Source organism: Lactuca serriola, chromosome 8 (genome assembly GCF_051521515.1).
Source record: "Lactuca serriola cultivar US96UC23 chromosome 8, Lser_US96UC23_V15, whole genome shotgun sequence".
Lineage (NCBI taxonomy): Eukaryota > Viridiplantae > Streptophyta > Magnoliopsida > Asterales > Asteraceae > Lactuca > Lactuca serriola.
The window spans coordinates 14,055,147-14,072,202 of record NC_136415.1 but is presented as its reverse complement, the minus strand read 5'-3'; the positions used below and the strand labels follow the sequence as shown (position 1 = coordinate 14,072,202).

Below are 17,056 nucleotides of genomic sequence, written 5' to 3'. Positions count from 1 at the left end.
GGGTTTTATTGTTTATTGCGACGCGTCTATCTCAGGTCTGGGCGCGGTATTGATGCAAAGAGGGCATGTCATTGCTTACGCCTCGAGGCAGCTAAAGCCTCACGAGGCGAATTACCCGACGCATGATTTGGAGATGGGGGCTGTGGTGTTCGCCCTCAAGATTTGGCATCATTACCTCTATGGGGTTCGCTGTACGATTTACATGGACCACAAGAGCTTGAGGTACCTTACGGATCAGCGGAATATGAACATGAGACAACGTCGGTGGCTTGATGTGGTGAAGGATTATGATTGTGAGATCCTTTACCACCCGGGGAAGGCCAATGTGGTGGCCGATGTTCTTAGCCGCAAGGCAGCATCGATCAGGGATGTAAGTCTGAGGATGACAGTGGTGACTCCGCTGCTGGAGCAGATTCAGGAGGCTCAGAAGGAGAGGATGAAGGAGGAACATCGGAAGAGTGAGAGGATTGTGGGTCAGATTTCCTCTTTCGACTATGACTGTCGAGGATTGTTGACACTACACCGTAGGGTGTGGGTACCGTACCATGGAGGCGTGCACCAGGTTCTGATGGGAGAGGTGCACAAATCTTGATTCTCCATTCATCCCGGGGTGACGAAGATGTATAGGGATCTTCGTTTGGATTATTGGTGGCCCTACATGAAGCGGGATGTAGCCTGGTACGTGGAGCGTTGCTTGACCTACAGGAAGGTCAAAGCCGAGCACCAAAGACCACATGGTAAGATGCAGCCGTTGGATATCCCGTTGTAGAAATGGAAAGATATTACGATGGATTTTATCACGAAGCTTCCCATGACCACGCGAGGAATGGATTCGATATGCGTCATCGTGGATCGATTGACCAAGAGTGCCCATTTTAATCCGATTCAGGAGAGCATCTCGGCCGAGAAGTTGGATGACATCTATATCAGGGAGATAGTGGTGCGACACGGGGTGCCAGTGTCAGTGATTTCAGACAGGGATGTGCGTTTTACTTCCAGGTTTTGGAAGAAGTTTCATGATGAGTTGGGTACTCGTCTGCATTTCAGCACCGTTTTTCACACGCAGACGGATGGTCAGAGCGACTGGACCATCCAAACGTTAGAGGATATGTTGCGGGCATGTGTTTTGGATTTCAGAGGTAGTTGGGATACCTACCTTCCATTAGCGGAGTTCTCGTATAATAATAGTTATCATGCGAGTATCGATCGTCCCCCCTTTAAGATGTTGTATGGGAGGAAGTGCAGGACCCCGATATGTTGGGGAGAGGTTGGCCAGAGGGTCATGGGGAGCACCGAAGTGGTGATCAAGACGACCGAGAGGATTCAGCAGGTCCGTAGTAGGATTCAGACTACTTAGAGTTGGCAAAAAACTTATGCCGACAAGCGCCGATCAAACTTAGAGTTTCAGGTTGGAGACATGGTTCTCCTGAAGGTGTCGCCTTGGAAAGGTGTCATCCGATTCAGGAAGCGGGGCAAGTTAGGCCCCAGGTACATTGGACCGTTTCGGGTATTAGCCCGGGTGGGCAAGGTGACGTATAGGTTGGATCTGCCAGCCGAACTCAGCCAGATCTACAACACTTTACATGTCTCTCAGTTGCGGAAGTGTCTGGTGGACGACTCGGCAGTGGTGCCTTTGGAGGATATTCAGGTCGATGACAACCTGAATTACATCGAGCGGCTTGTGGCTATCCTCGACAGGAAGTCGAAGGATCTGAGGAACAAGAGAGTGGAGTTGGTGAAGGTGCAATGGCAGCACCAGAAAGGCTCGGAATGGACTTGCGAGCCGATGGATGAAATGATGGAGCATCACCCGAAATTGTTCTGGGAACGGGAAGCAGACTTCGAGGACGAAGTCTAAGATAAGTGGGGGAGATTTGTAACACCGGATTCCTGGTACGATTTCTAATTATGTATTTTTCTCATTTTGCCTTGGACTCAGCGAGTTGGAGGCTCGACTCGCCGAGTAGGAGCAATTTTGGCACGGGATTTAAGTAAGGGGCTCGACGAGTCGGGTCCCAGACTCGGCGAGTCTGTGCTGGACAAGTAAAACCCTAACCCGGGTGTTTTCACCCTATTTAAACACTCTAACTCGGCCTCCCTTGTCCCTAACACTTCCAGAGAGCTGTAGAGCGAAACCCTAGCCCCCATACTATTCTTGTGAGTGATTTTTGTCTTTGTGAAGGAAGCTTGGAGCTTAGAAGAAGAAGGAGGAGGTTGAAGAGTGCAAGGAGGGGAAGTAGATCCGAAATCTACACTGTGAGAAGCTTCCATTCAGGTAGAAAAGTTCCTACCTTGATCACTAGTTCATTAGATCCCCTTTTTGTCCCTAATTGGTGGTTTTCAAGCCCTAAAACCTCAAACTCCATGTGTTTATGCTCTATGTTCAGAAAGGACTTCAGATCTGGACCTTATGGACATCTTAGAAGTGTAAAGTCTTTGTGGTTGAAGTGATTGAGGTCCCTATTGAGTGTATGACCTCATAAAGAGCTTGGAATTGCCTTTTGGAGCTCATAGGGCCATGCATGCACGTAAAGTTTGCAACTTTACGTGATAAGCATGCCCTAGGAGCTTAGATCTATGGTTCGAAACCGTTGCATGTCTCAGATTTGGTCTGTATCGGAGGAGGGTTGAAGGGACTTGGCGAGTTCCAAAGCAGACTCGGCGAGTTCTATGAAGATGGTCTTAGACTCGACGAGCTGGATGAACAACTCGGCGAGTCCTATGAAGATTGCCTGGAACTCGACGAGTTGTTCTTCAAACTCGGCGAGTCATATAAACTGTTACTGAGTTAGGAGGGGTTTAAGTGTAGAAGGTCCAACCCTTCGTAGCTGCACGCGGAATTAGCAATTTAACATGTAGCAATAGACCCAGAAACCCAAATCCTCAAGATGGATGCTCTGGTGAGGATTTGGAAGCGAGTAGGAGATCTACTCATGGGACTCGGCGAGTTGTTCTCGGACTCGGCGAGTCGGATCGCAAGTCGGTATAATCGTCCCAAGTAGTGAGTTAAGGGTGACTCAGTGAGTGGGAAGAGGGACTTGATGAGTTAGTGTTGGGATAGTAGGAGAGGGACTCGGCGAGTCCAGTCAACTGGAAGTTTACTTTGACTAAAGAGTTGACCTTGGACCAGGGGTAGGTCAGTCATTTGACCTAAGGGTATTTATGAATGACTAATCTACGTTTATGGATTTATAGCCGGAGGATTACCGGTGCAGCAGTCAGACGTCTAGAAAGCAGACTTCAGCAACTAATTTTCAAGGTGAGTTACCTTCTAGTAGCGGTGGGTCTACGGCCACAATGTCGGCCCACCAGTAGGGATCGTATGTTAGATGTTTGTATTTATGATATTCATCTGTGTTGCTACTACCTGATATGTTATATGCTAGCGTGATAGGATATGTGATAGTGATAGAGTTCGGTTGTTAGGACCGAAAAGGTAGGTTAGGCACCCCAGATATGCCTAACAATATTTTTTGATATGTTTAACTGCTAGCATGATATGTTATATGAGATAGAGGTAGTAGAAGGGGGAAAGGTCCCCGAGATTCGGTCATTAGGACCGAAGGGTAGGTCGGACACCCCAGATATGTCAGACGATAGATTATGCTATGATATGTGTGATAGTAGTAGTAGGGGTGAAATAGTCCCCGAGGTTCGGTTGTTAGGACCAAAGGGTAGTCAGCACCCCAAAATAGCTCAACATGGGTAGGTTAGCGCCCCAGAATCGCTTGACACGGGTAGGCCGGCACCCCAAAATGGTCGTACCGGGTAGGTCGGGCACCCCAGAAATACCTGGGAGTATGTATGTGATATGATTGTATGGTATGTGGTACGATGGGGGAGCTCAGTAAGCTTTGTGCTTACAGTTTACAGTTTTGTTTTCAGGTACCTCTTCAGCGAAGGGAAAAGAGTTGGCGCGGTAGCGACACATCATACACACACATTGGTTTTTCCGCATTATGAGATGTTCTGGGATTATACTCTGACATTATGATTATTTTCATGCTTTGGTTTCCAGACACGAGATATGTTTTATGAATTGATATGTTCGGATGATGTTTTACTACTAAAGTTTTGTTAACCACTTAATTTAAAATGAAAATTTTGGCCTGTATTTTTGGGATGTTACACAAAAACTATCATACATACCCATAACAGTGCTAAAAGATAGCAGAAACTAGTCTGACTTTTGATTGAATTGAATGGCTGTACAAGATAGAAATTTCGGGTTGTCACACAAGACCAAGGAGTTGAATGAGGAACATATGCGTGAGCTTCTTAGAGTTCTTCGTGAGGAGAAGTTGTACGCCAAGTTCTCCTAGTGTGAGTTCTGGTTACATGAGGTACAATTTTTGGGGCACCTTGTCAACCGAGACGGTATATTGGTCGACCCAGCCAAGATTGAGGCAGTCATGCGGTGGGAATTTTTGAGGTCTCCATCTGGGATTCATAGTTTCCTCGGGCCGACATGTTATTATCGGAGATTCATCAGGGACTTCTCCAAGATTACGGTTCCTCTCACTAGACTGACTAGGAAGGATACTACCTTCTATTGGGGGCCTGAGCAGCTGGCAATGTTTGATACTCTTTGGCAGAATCTCTATGAGGCGTCAGTGTTTACCCTTCCTAAAGGAGTTGAGGATTTTGTTGTTTACTGTGACACATTGATCATGGATTTGGGTACATTATTGATGAAGAAGGGGCATGTGATCGCTTACGCTTTGAGGCAGTTGAAGTCTCATGAGGTGAATTATCCATCTCATGATCTGGAGCTGTGAGCGGTGGTTTTCGCCCTCAAGATTTGGCACCATACATGTATGTGGCATGGTATATTATTTACACGAACCATAAGAGTCTGAGATATCTGATGGATCATCCTAACTTGAATATGAGGCAGCGAAGGTGGCTTGACGTAGTGAAGGACTCTGACTGTGGAATTTTGTATCATCTGGTTAAGGCCAACATGGTGGCCGATGCGCTGAGTCACAAGGTCGTTAGTACTCCAATTCAGGATGTATGTTTGAGGATGGAAGTCTTGACTCTAGTTTTACAGATGATTAGGGTTGTAGAGTCGAAATCCATCAAGGAAGAGAATTAAAAGAGTGAGCGGGTGGTTGGTCAGATATCAACTTTTGATTATGATAGTCGAGGATTATTGACCTACATGGCAGAATTTGGTTTCCTTATTCAGGTGGGACCCGAAATTTTTTATGGATGAGGCACAAAAATCGAGATTTTCAATACATCGGGCGCGACGAAGATGTATCACGATTTGAGACATAGTTATTGGTGGCCATGTATAAAGAGAGACATAGCTTGGTTCGTGGAGTGGTGCTTGACCTTCCGGAAGGTCAAGGCCGAGTATCAGCACCCTCACATAAAATTGTATCCCTTGGAGGTCCCATTAAGGAAAGGGAACATACTGCTATGGATTTTATCATGAAGTTACCAAGGACTACAAAGGGTTTTGATGTAATATGGGTGATTGTGGATCATTCGATGAAGTGTTCTCACTTTTTGGTTGTTCGTGAGAGCTCTTCTGTTGAGAAATTGGTAGAGATCTATGTTCGAGAGGTGGTTGCTCGAAATGACGTACCCAACTCTATCATTTCAGACCAGGATGTTCATTTCACTTCCATATTTCGGAAGAGGTTCCATGAGGAGTTGGGTACCCGATTGCATTTTAGTACTGCTTATCATCCACAGACAGACGGACAGAGCGAGCGGACCATTCAAACACTTGGGGATATGTTGAGGGCATGCATCATAGATTTCAGTGGGAGCTAGTACTCCTACCTTCCCCTAGCCGAGTTTTCTTACAACAACAACCATCATGCCAACATTGGGATGCCTCCCTTTGAGCTTCTCTATGGGAGGAAGTGTCAGACCATTATATGTTGGGGAGAGGTTGGGCAGAGAGTCATGGGGAGCACAGAGATAGTGCTCAGGAAGACAGATCTTATACAATAGGTCAAACAGAGGTTTCTGATGGCACAGAGCCGCTAGAAGAGTTATACGAACCGGTGCTGTTCCGAATTGGAGTTTTCAGATCGGGGATATGGTATTCTTGAAGGTGTCGCCTTAGAATGGCATTATCCGATCCAGGGAGCGAGGCAAATTGGGCCCCAGGTTTATTGGTCCTTTTAAAATTTTGTCTAGGGTAGGCAAGGTGGCCTACCGGTTGGACTTGCCAGAGGAGACCAGTCAGATGTATTGCACCTTTCAAGTTTCCCAGTTGAGGAAGTGTGTGATCTAAGAGACATCGATAGTATCTTTAGGTGATATTCAGGTTGATGACTGTCTAAGTTATATAAAACGACTGGTAGCGATTCTAGATAGGAACACGAAGACCTTGAGTAACAAGGTGGTGGAATTAGTGAAGGTGAAGTGGCAACACCGAAAGGGCTCTAAGTGGACTTAGGAACCCGAGGAGGAGATGTGTGTCCACTACCCTGACTTGTTTACTGAAGAGGATTTCGAGGATGGAATCTGATTCAATTAGGGGAGAATTGTAACGTCTTTTTTCCAGCTATTCTTTTTTTAAGTGTTAACAATCTTTTTTTTTTCTTATTGTCGTGGCCACGACTTGGCATCGGAGTACCACAACGTGTCACTTGATTAATAAAGAAACACACATTTGCTTTTGGCCACGACGTGACATTATGTTTGCCACGTTGTGTCAGCCGTTTGGGCCTAAAACCCTAATCTTGGGGTTGGTGCCCTATTTAAGGACACTAACTCATAGGGTTGTCTCATTTGGTAGCCTCCACCCTCTGAAAACGAACCCCCATCCAAAACCTAGCCTCCATTTGTGTTTTGAGAGATTGAACTCCACATTTGTGAAGGTTGAAGGAAGAAGGAGCTCATGGTGTTGCTTGTGAGTGTGGTTCCAACTTAGATCCATCATCTTCATCTTATTTCTATATAATTGGAGGTCTAAGTCTCTACCTTGATCATTAATTCTCTAGATCTAGTTCTACGTCATTTTATGATCTTTTAGTCCCAAATCTTATTGTTCTTAGAGAGTGAGTGAATACCAGAACCCTTGAGTGCATTTGTTAGCTTCTGGACCTTGAGGTTGGTTGGAAAGTTGGCTTGCATAGCTTATTAAGTGAACCCATGCCTTGGTGTTGTCATTAAGAGCTTAGAATTTGAGATCTTGTCTTAATAGGATGTCTTAATGGATAAAGATGGAAACTTTATCCACAAAGACCATGAGGGGGTCTATATTTTAACGTTTGAGCTGTTGGGATTGAGGCATAACTGATTAATCCATTAAGTTGTTGGTGTCCAGTTCCCACAACGTGGCGATTGGTGTTTCCGCTACCATATCGTTTGGACACTGCCATGACATGGGAAGTGATTGATTACCGACTGTTTTGTCTTAGAGTGGCCACGACGTGGAGACTTGTCAAAGCTGACTTTGACCGTTGACTTTTGACCCTGGTTGACTTTTAGTCAACTCAAGGGTTATGGAATGTGGACTAGGTGGGTATTTCCTTATTGTCGAATAGATGTTTCATAGTACCAGTCTTCTTGTGTTAGAGTTGTTGTGCCTTAGCTACTATCTACGAGGTGAGTCTTCTCAGTATACTCATGGGTCGAAGGCATCAATGTCGGCCCACTAAATTATGTGTGTAGGATGCATGATTTTATGTGACTTGTTGGTATAATTGTATATTGTATTCATGGAGCCGATCTGGGCTTGGAGTCATTATGGACTTGGGGTTAATACGGACCCGATGAGCCGATCTAGGCTCAAAGTCATTATGGACTCAGGGTTGTTATGAACCCGATACAACTATGTGTTGTTATATATATATATATATATATATATATATATATATATATATATATATATATATAATGTGTGTGTGTGTGGTATTGGGGGAAAATCACTAAGCTTCATGCTTACAAATGTTGATTTATTGTGTTTCAGGTACTTCGAGATGATTATGGGAAGGTGAAGACTTGATTGTACACATCCACCTGCAGCTTATGTGATTCCGCAAGATTTATACTATGATATTTTTGGTATGACTGCAATTTTGATACTTATGTTCTTTGGCTTGGTTTTTGGAAAAACAATGATTTATACTTATTTAAAAATGAAAATTTTGTTTTGAAAATGTGACGTAACAAGTTGGCATCAGAGCGTTGGTTTGAGGGATTCGGATGACCACTCGTGGGATTCCAGACTCAAACTAGGATCTGAGAAATTTTTTCATACAAACCTTTTTAAGCAGTAAAGAATTTCAAGGAAAAGAAATGAGGAAGCGATACATACAATCAGCCAAAGCTTGAAAGCGATCTCCTAAGATACCCATACTTGTGTTTTGCTATATTTGAGTTATTGATTGAACTGATAGAAATGCATGTTAGAGATAGTCTAAGGACCCCTCAGGAAGTGCATAACAAAATTGCTTGAATTGTGATGCCTTTTTCCTTGGAGATTATTTGTCTTGCTTTGTGAGAATGGAAATTAAGATTGTTAATGACTTTGTGTATGCTTTAGGGTTGTACATAGTTAGGGTGAATGTTTAGTTTAGCCTTACTGCCTTTTCTTTGTTTGGTTGTGGACTTGAGGTAAAATCAATTATTTGATAGTTTATTGAGTCCTGGTTTATGTACAATTGGCATATATGGAGCAATTTGCGAGTTTAGAATAGATTCTTGCGAAGTGAAGTGGTGGTCAAGAAGTAACCTCGAATGAGTATCTAGGTGCTTACTTGGGATCCTTAGGTGTGCATATGCATACACCTAGCTTTTAGTGAGTAGCAACTTAGTGCTTTGGGAGGACAACCTGAATCAACTACGAATAGGTGTGGAAGGTAGTATGGGCTCATGCTACTGAAAGCACAGGATTTGTATGTGATTCAAGAAGAACCTTGTGGCAATAAGGAACTTCTGAGAATGTATTATGTGTGTGTATAATTTAGTCTGGTTTTGACCTTTTCCTAGTGTGTTTCAGTATGGTGATGACGACCCGAGGTTTAGGCTCTAGCAAACCAGATAGGTCGGGTACCAATGATGAGGAGATCCGTATGATCGTTGCTACAGAGGTGGCTATGGTGATCAAGGAGACTATTATGGGGATGTTTGGGTCTATCATGACCGCTATGATTGAGTTGTTTTACGAGCGTTATGTTGTCGTCACTGAAGTTGTTGTTGTCACAGCCATTATAGTTGTTGTTGCGACTAGACCGCATGAGGGTGATTTGATGTTGTACCGAGAGTTTAACAACAAGAAGCCTCCCGATTAAGTGGGGATTAATTGTTTAGTGGTCTACAACTGATTGCAATTAGGGAGGTTTGGCAGAAATTGGTCAACTCGGGCTTGACCGTCCTTGGAGCTTCTAGGCGGGAAAAATTAAAAAGAAAATCAAATTTTAAATATTACACCAAAATTACAAATTTTCAAAATTTTAAATTTTCAAATATTCAATTTTTCAAATGTTATATAAAATATTTCATATTTTCCGATTTTCAAAATTTTAAATGTTCAAATATTTATTTTCTTAGGATATATTAACTTTTTAAAGAATTTTTTAATAATTAGGGTCCCCAACTAGATTGCTTAACCCCTTAACCCCAGTCGACCGGCCGAATATTTTTTACAACCTTGATCTATTGTAAGTTTACAATAAAGTTATCAGAAACATCAATACACAAATCACTATATATTAAAAATAAGAATAAGAAAATATCGATATTTTGAATAATACGACGAAAAAGAATGTACAGGCTTCTTAAAACTTATAAATAAAGTCCAATGATTTCATGTATCTTAAATTCAAAATTTTGATGTAAAAATTCGAACAATAAGAGTCCATAGTTAAACAAATATTTCTATGAGTTATAATTTAACTTGAGCATAATATACATTATGTATACTATCTACAAATTCATTTTGAATATGGATCGTTTAAATTGAAAGTGAAAATTACACATGGACATCTAAAGGTTCACAAAATATTACTCAAAATTCTAGAATTTTAAATGATGTTATTCAAGATAATGTATATAGTATTGTATATAGTATATGATTGTGATATATATATATATATATATATATATATATATATATATATATATATATATATATATATATATATATCGATACTGATTCCGACGGGTACCCAGCGGCTAATGGTTCTGTAAAAATGAGAACCGAAACAAGAACCGCCAGTTACGAGAAAGTTCTGGTTTCAAAAGCGAGTACCATGTTCTGCTACTCATTCATAATTTTGTTGTTTCTGCACATTAGATAACCTTTGGGGAAAATATCATAACTTCATCTATAAAACTCCAAAAGACTGTCGTTTTTATTGGAAACAATACATCAAGAGTTTTCCAAGCAAATAAAATACACAATTTTTTTACTTTTGGATTGTTCCAGACTTCTCATTGAAGTTAGTCCAAAAATATTTTTTCAGATCAGCGAACATTTTTTTATACACTAGACATCTTGTGGTAAAAACGTTATAACTCTCTCTACAAAACTCCAAAATACTGACTATTTTTCAATTGGAACTAGACATCCAAAGCTTTTAAATCATATAAGATAAAAAAAATTACTTCTACATTATTCCATACCTTTTGTTGAAGTTGGTCAAAAAACACACGAAAATTGAATTTTATTAAAACCGTTGATTCTAAACAAAATCTCAACTAATTACAGGACCTATAACATTAAAATAATTCATATATAACTTATTAACACAAAATAAATTCAATAAATGCATAGAAGATCTTCGGAGAGTTGGGAAACCTGAAAGCTTGGTCAAATTTATTGGTGATTTTAGTGTTATCAATATATTTTAGTCTAGTTATTATCAATATTGGGATATGTTGAGTTTTATTTACTCGTCAAGACTAGAGGTGCATGGTGCACTCTTTGAGTGATAAATGTGAGCTCGAGAATACAAGGGTCCAGGACAACACCTCTGGGTACGGGGAACCATAGGGCAACACCCCTAGCGAGGTCTAAGGCAGTGCCCCTTTCGAGCTCCAAGGGGCAATGCCCCCAACGATGGTTCTGCTAAATAGATATTTATATCAAGAAATAGTCTGGACATGTATTTTTCTGCAAAAACCTATTAATAACATTATGATGATGTAGACATCAGGTATGTCCAATAACTACCCTCTGATGACATCATCATGATGTAGGCACCAGATGATGTCAGAAACACCTCTAGATATACAATTTCTGCATCACATTTTTTGTCAAACATTATTCAACGGTTATCTTTTTTTGTTTCCCTTCAACAACAACAAACAACAAATGACATGTTCATGGATCATGACCAAAATAAATATTTATTACTTATGATAAAAATAATGCATATTAAAATCAAAAACACAAACCAAAATAAATATAACAAAGACTTAAATGATGAACAAAATGGTGATGATGTCTCATTTATACACACAGAAATTGTATGTTACATAGGAATTCAATAAGCACGGAGTATCAAAAGTTGTCATGAAACGGTCAAAATACATCCGGTAACCGCAACCAAACTAATAGTTTTTCACAATTGAACGTCACATAAAAAACGAAGGCCTCCTAGAAGTCATTATTCTCGAATTGAGCTTAATATGACATGTCATGTGACTTACAAACTCTCTCGTTGTGATAAATAAACAAAAGTCCTTTTAAATTATATAGAATATAAATGTTTCAATTTGGTATAATTTTTCATTAATATGTGATACAAAATGCACCTTCTATCGATGTACTATTTATTTCTCCTGTCAAAATAAAATTGATAAACTAATATATTTGTTTTGTTTCTTTTAAACGACGAATAAATACTATTAACAAACACAAACCGAGCAGAAAGCTATCTTGATAAGAATATAAGTCTAAGGCTATGTTTGGTGTACTAGCTGATAGCTGAAAAACTAACTGATAATTATTGACGTTTGGTAAAACTAGCTGAAATATATAAAATTACACAAAATGACATTTAAGAGTATTTGTTTCTATAATTAATGAAGGGGTATATTTGGAAAATTTATAAAAAAAACTTTTAAAAAGTTAGTCTAAGTAGCTTTTCAAAAAGCTAGTTTATAAGCTATTTTTTGGCTTGTCAAATATGACAACATAAAAAATCTCGAAAAATAAACTAACCTATCAGCTAGCTAAGACGCGCCAAACACAGTCTAATATAATTATCTTTAAGACATTAACCCTAATTATTATTTTTAGGCATCAACATCGGATTTGATGCACTTTATTTAGGGATTAGAAGAACATTAATTTGGTTCGAATATTCATGAACAAGTGACCCAAACTCCAAGTCCTAACTTCTAACTATAATCTTTAATTTGCCACGCTATTCAAGTCAACCATTGTTACATTAAGTAAGTTCGCTTCTAATTATTTTTAAAATTATTTAACTAAAAATTATAATATTATAATGCAACAAAAGCATGAAAATTGGTCTTTTGGGTACGAAGTCAAAGGAAAAAAATAATCTACACGATATGTACTAAAAATAAAGTCCCAGTACATACTATCAATCTATAAATGGAAACGACAATATTTGTATACTGTATACTATACTTTTTTTTAATATTATGATGTAACTTTGCTTAAAAGCAATGTCAAGATGGTTACAACCATAATACGAGAATAGTATTAGGAAGGTCATAAATTTGTCATGATGAAGGTGGTATCACGATTGGTGACTTATTAAAAAGTCTTTGCACCCTTTCTTTTTATTAAAAAATTCTATTTTGTTCTTGAATCTTGAACATAAACAATAGCTTTGAGATAATTATAGTATATAAATTGAAAATGACACAAAGATAATAACAACTACTATATAGTATATACTCAACTCATATTTCCTGTGTATTTGATTTGTCATTTTGTTGAATTTGTTTGTCATTCAAAAAAAAGTTGATTTTTTTAATAATGTGTAGAACTACATAATTTTGGTAAAATATAACAAAAAAATAAAATCGATAATAAAACATAAATGAAGTTGATATTTTTTATTCATCAATAAATAAAGGAAAGAATAAAAAAATAGTGTTTACGTGGCGAAATTTAAGGAAAGAGAAAGACAAAAATACAAGATCCAGGGGGGGAAATGAATAAAAAAAGTACACATGAATTACGAAACGGTTACATGAATCTCATGTTTTCCTCCATCCATATTCCACTTATTATTTTAATGAAATATTATTTTCATATTTTGTATTTTAGCATAACATAGATATAAAAAGAAACTGATTTCAAAAATATAAAGTCAAGAAAGAAAGAAAAGCATGTATGTATAAGGGGAAGGGGGAAGAGAGCGTGGGGTTGTGCTTCTTACTTCGCTCTTCACACCAAACAAACCCCACTCAACACAACAATCATCAATCATCATTCATCATGAAACATCCTCTGCACTACACCCACCACTCCTAAAAAGCAACAATCCAAATCCCTTAAATTTACTACCTTTTCTTACTCGAATCCACCATTAACACTCTCTCAACAATCATGGACCACCGTCCTCCGCCGTATCTCCCTCTCATTTTCCTTCTATTCTTCCTAATCTCCGCCGCAGCTCTTCCTTCAGAGCTTCTTTCGCTTCTCGCTCTAAAATCATCTCTAAAAGATCCTCTCGATACACTCCATGACTGGGAGTGGGATCCATCTAAACCTGGAACTCAGTGCTCGTGGTCCGGTGTCAAATGTGACCCGAAAACAAACCGGATTAATTCGTTGGACATCTCTAACCGGAATCTCTCCGGGACGATTCCACCGGAGATCAGATACTTAACCAGCTTACGTTATTTAAATATCAGTGTGAACCAATTTGCCGGACCTCTCCCTGTCGCAATCTTCGAGTTGTCATCTCTTCAAACTCTTGACGTTAATCACAATCTTTTCAGTTCAGTGTTTCCGTCAGGAATTTCGAAATTGAAGCATCTTACATTCTTCGATGCTTACAGTAACAGCTTCACGGGGCCATTGCCGACGGAGTTTGTTCGGTTGAGGTTACTCGAACATCTTAATCTCGGTGGAAGCTACTTTGATGGTGAGATTCCTAAGAGTTATGGTGGGTTTGAAAGATTGAAGTTCTTACATCTCGCTGGAAACAGCCTTCGAGGTCAAATTCCAGCCGAGTTAGGAGTTTTAACGTCGCTCGAGCATTTAGAAATTGGATACAATGCGTTCTCCGGTGGAGTTCCGATGCAGTTTGGTTTGATGTCTAATTTGACATTACTTGACGTTTCTAGCGCCAGTCTTTCTGGTGAGTTTCCGATTGGTGTTACAAACTTGACGAAGCTGGAGACATTGTTAATTTTCAAAAATAATCTTCACGGCGAAATTCCGGCGGCCATCGGCAAATTGCAATCAGTCGAGATTCTAGATTTGTCGAATAATAACTTTTCAGGGAGAATACCGGAGGAAATTTCATTGCTGAGGAATCTTACGGAATTGAGTCTAATGAACAATAGACTTACCGGAAGCATTCCTGAAGGAGTAGGCGAGCTTCCGAAGCTCGAGTATCTGTTTCTATGGAATAATTCTCTCACCGGAATTCTGCCACAGAAGTTAGGCTTAAATTCAAGGTTACAGAGACTCGACGTCTCTTCTAATTCTCTCTCCGGTCCAATTCCACCGAATCTCTGTCTGGGCAACAATCTATTGAAACTCATTCTCTTTTCAAACAAGTTTTCCGGCGAGCTTCCACCTTCTCTGGCGAATTGCACTTCGTTGTACAGGTTCCGTATCCAATATAACAGATTGAACGGACCAATTCCCATCGGATTTGGGAGTTTACCTAACATCTCTTTCATGGATATGAGCGAGAACAATTTCTCGGGACCATTTCCGGGGGATTTACTCAATGCACCTAAACTAGAGTATCTAAATGTATCAGAAAATACGTTCGACAGCACGTTGCCAGAAAATATCTGGAAAGCTCCAAGTTTACAGATATTTTCTGCAAGTTACAGTAAATTCAAAGGGGACATCCCACAATTTAAAGGCTGTGAAAACTTCTACAAGATCGAGATGGAAGGGAACGAATTGAGTGGTAGCATTCCTTGGGATATCGATCACTGTGTGAAGCTAATTTCTCTCAACTTACAACGTAATTCAATTTCCGGCATCATTCCATGGGAAATTTCGTCTCTTCCTTCCATAACCGAAGTTGATTTATCGCATAATCTTCTTACCGGTACTATTCCTTCTGTTTTCGGAAATTGCAGTACATTAGAAGGTTTCAACGTTTCCTATAACCAGCTAACCGGACCGGTCCCTGCATCTGGAGTTGCATTTTCAAGCCTGCATCCTTCTTCATTCGCCGGAAACGAAGGACTTTGCGGCGGAGTCATTCGTAAACCCTGCCGGACAGAAACTGAACCGGAGACAAAATCACAACACCCCAAAAAAACCGCCGGAGCCACCCTGTGGATCGTCGCCGCAGCATTTGGCGTCGGTCTCTTCATCCTCGTCGCCGGAATCCGATGCTTCCGTGCAACCTACCAACAACGATCCGTGGTGGAGGAAACGGAAACGGGGCCGTGGAAACTAACCGCTTTTCAACGCTTGAACTTCACAGCTGATGACGTGGCAGAGAGCTTGTCGATGACAGGTAAAATCATAGGGACGGGATCCACAGGGACGGTGTACAAAACAGAGATGCCAGGGGGCGAGATCATAGCCGTTAAAAAGTTACGCGGAAAGCACAAGGAGACAATCAGATTAAGGAAAGGTGTGTTGGCTGAGGTGGAGGTGTTGGGTAACGTGAGGCATAGGAATATAGTGAGATTGTTAGGGTGTTGCAGCAACAGGGAATGTACCATGCTCCTCTATGAGTATATGCCTAATGGAAGTTTAGATGATCTACTTCATGGAAAAAACAAATGTGACAATTTGGTAGGGGATTGGTTCACAAGGTACAAGATCGCGTTGGGGGTGGCACAGGGGATCTGCTACCTCCATCATGACTGCGATCCAGTGGTTGTACACCGTGATTTGAAGCCGTCCAATATTTTATTGGATGGCGAGATGGAGGTAAGGGTGGCAGACTTTGGTGTGGCCAAGTTGATCCATTGTAACGAATCAATGTCCGTGATTGCAGGGTCCTACGGCTATATAGCCCCTGGTAATGTGTCTCTAACATTTTCTTTAATTAAGTCTTGTATGGATAAATTGTTGATGTTATTTGTTTCATTTATTTTGTGTAGAATATGCTTACACTTTACAAGTCGATGAGAAAAGTGACATATACAGTTTTGGGGTATTGTTAATGGAACTCATAAGCGGAAGGAGATCGGTTGAGTCAGAATTTGGGGAGGGTAATAGCATTGTGGATTGGGTGCGGTCGAAAATCAAGAGCAAAGAGGGTGCAAAGGAGGTGTTAGATAAAAATGCGGGCGGTTCATGTAGTTCAGTAAGGGAGGAAATGATGTGCCTATTAAAGATAGCGTTGTTATGTACAAGTAGAAACCCGCCGGATAGACCTTCGATGAGAGATGTGGTGTCCATGTTGCAAGAAGCCAAACCCAAGAGGAAATCACCAGATGACGGTGTTAGAGTGGTGGTTAATGGTGGTGGTAAACCTCCGGTACAAAAGTCTAGTGGTTGAATGTTAATAAAATTTCTTCTTTCTTTGTTCTAAGGGGTGGGGATTGGTTTGGTATAGAAGTATTCTTTTTCTTTTTCAAGTGTCAATGAAAAATCGATGTGTTTTGAGTCTCTTAATTAAGGAAAGAATGAATCTATGGTATCTTAATGTTATTTTAGTCTCTTTTTTGTTCGTACCTTTAAAAAATAAAATATGGAGGAGAAAAGCTCACCAAATATTTATGTTTTTAAAAAATCAATCGTCATAAGTATGTAAGAAACTCCTTTCATGTCTCGATTTGATAGATTATTTGCTCTGGAGTTGAGTAAAGAGTATTTTGTTCCTCAAATGTGGGGTACGATGGGAGCGTGGAGTTGGCGCCGAGCAGAGGTGGAGATGAACATGTGCAACTTGATGAGTTGAGGAGGATTTTTTATGATGTAGTTCTTTCATGTGACAAAGATAAAATG

The 17,056-nt window shown here is 40.2% G+C and overlaps 1 protein-coding gene across 1 annotated transcript; it reads left to right on the top strand.

Moving 5' to 3' along the window:
• Nucleotides 1-13,359: 13,359 nt before the first annotated feature.
• LOC145065834 (uncharacterized) lies at nt 13,360-16,759 on the top strand. Its single transcript, XM_079012926.1, has 2 exons — nt 13,360-16,124; nt 16,207-16,759. Exons 1-2 carry the CDS (start codon nt 13,505-13,507, stop codon nt 16,605-16,607), a joined length of 3,021 nt encoding a protein of 1,006 aa, XP_078869052.1. The 5' UTR covers nt 13,360-13,504; the 3' UTR covers nt 16,608-16,759.
• Nucleotides 16,760-17,056: the final 297 nt, after the last annotated feature.

What these genes read in the sequence shown, in the direction of transcription:
- LOC145065834 (XM_079012926.1), top strand. Translation starts at nt 13,505, where the DNA reads ATGGACCACCGTCCTCCGCCGTATCTCCCTCTCATTTTCCTTCTATTC. An exon ending in CTACGGCTATATAGCCCCTG is followed by an intron (nt 16,125 to 16,206) that starts GTAATGTGTCTC and finishes TATTTTGTGTAG; the next exon opens with AATATGCTTACACTTTACAA.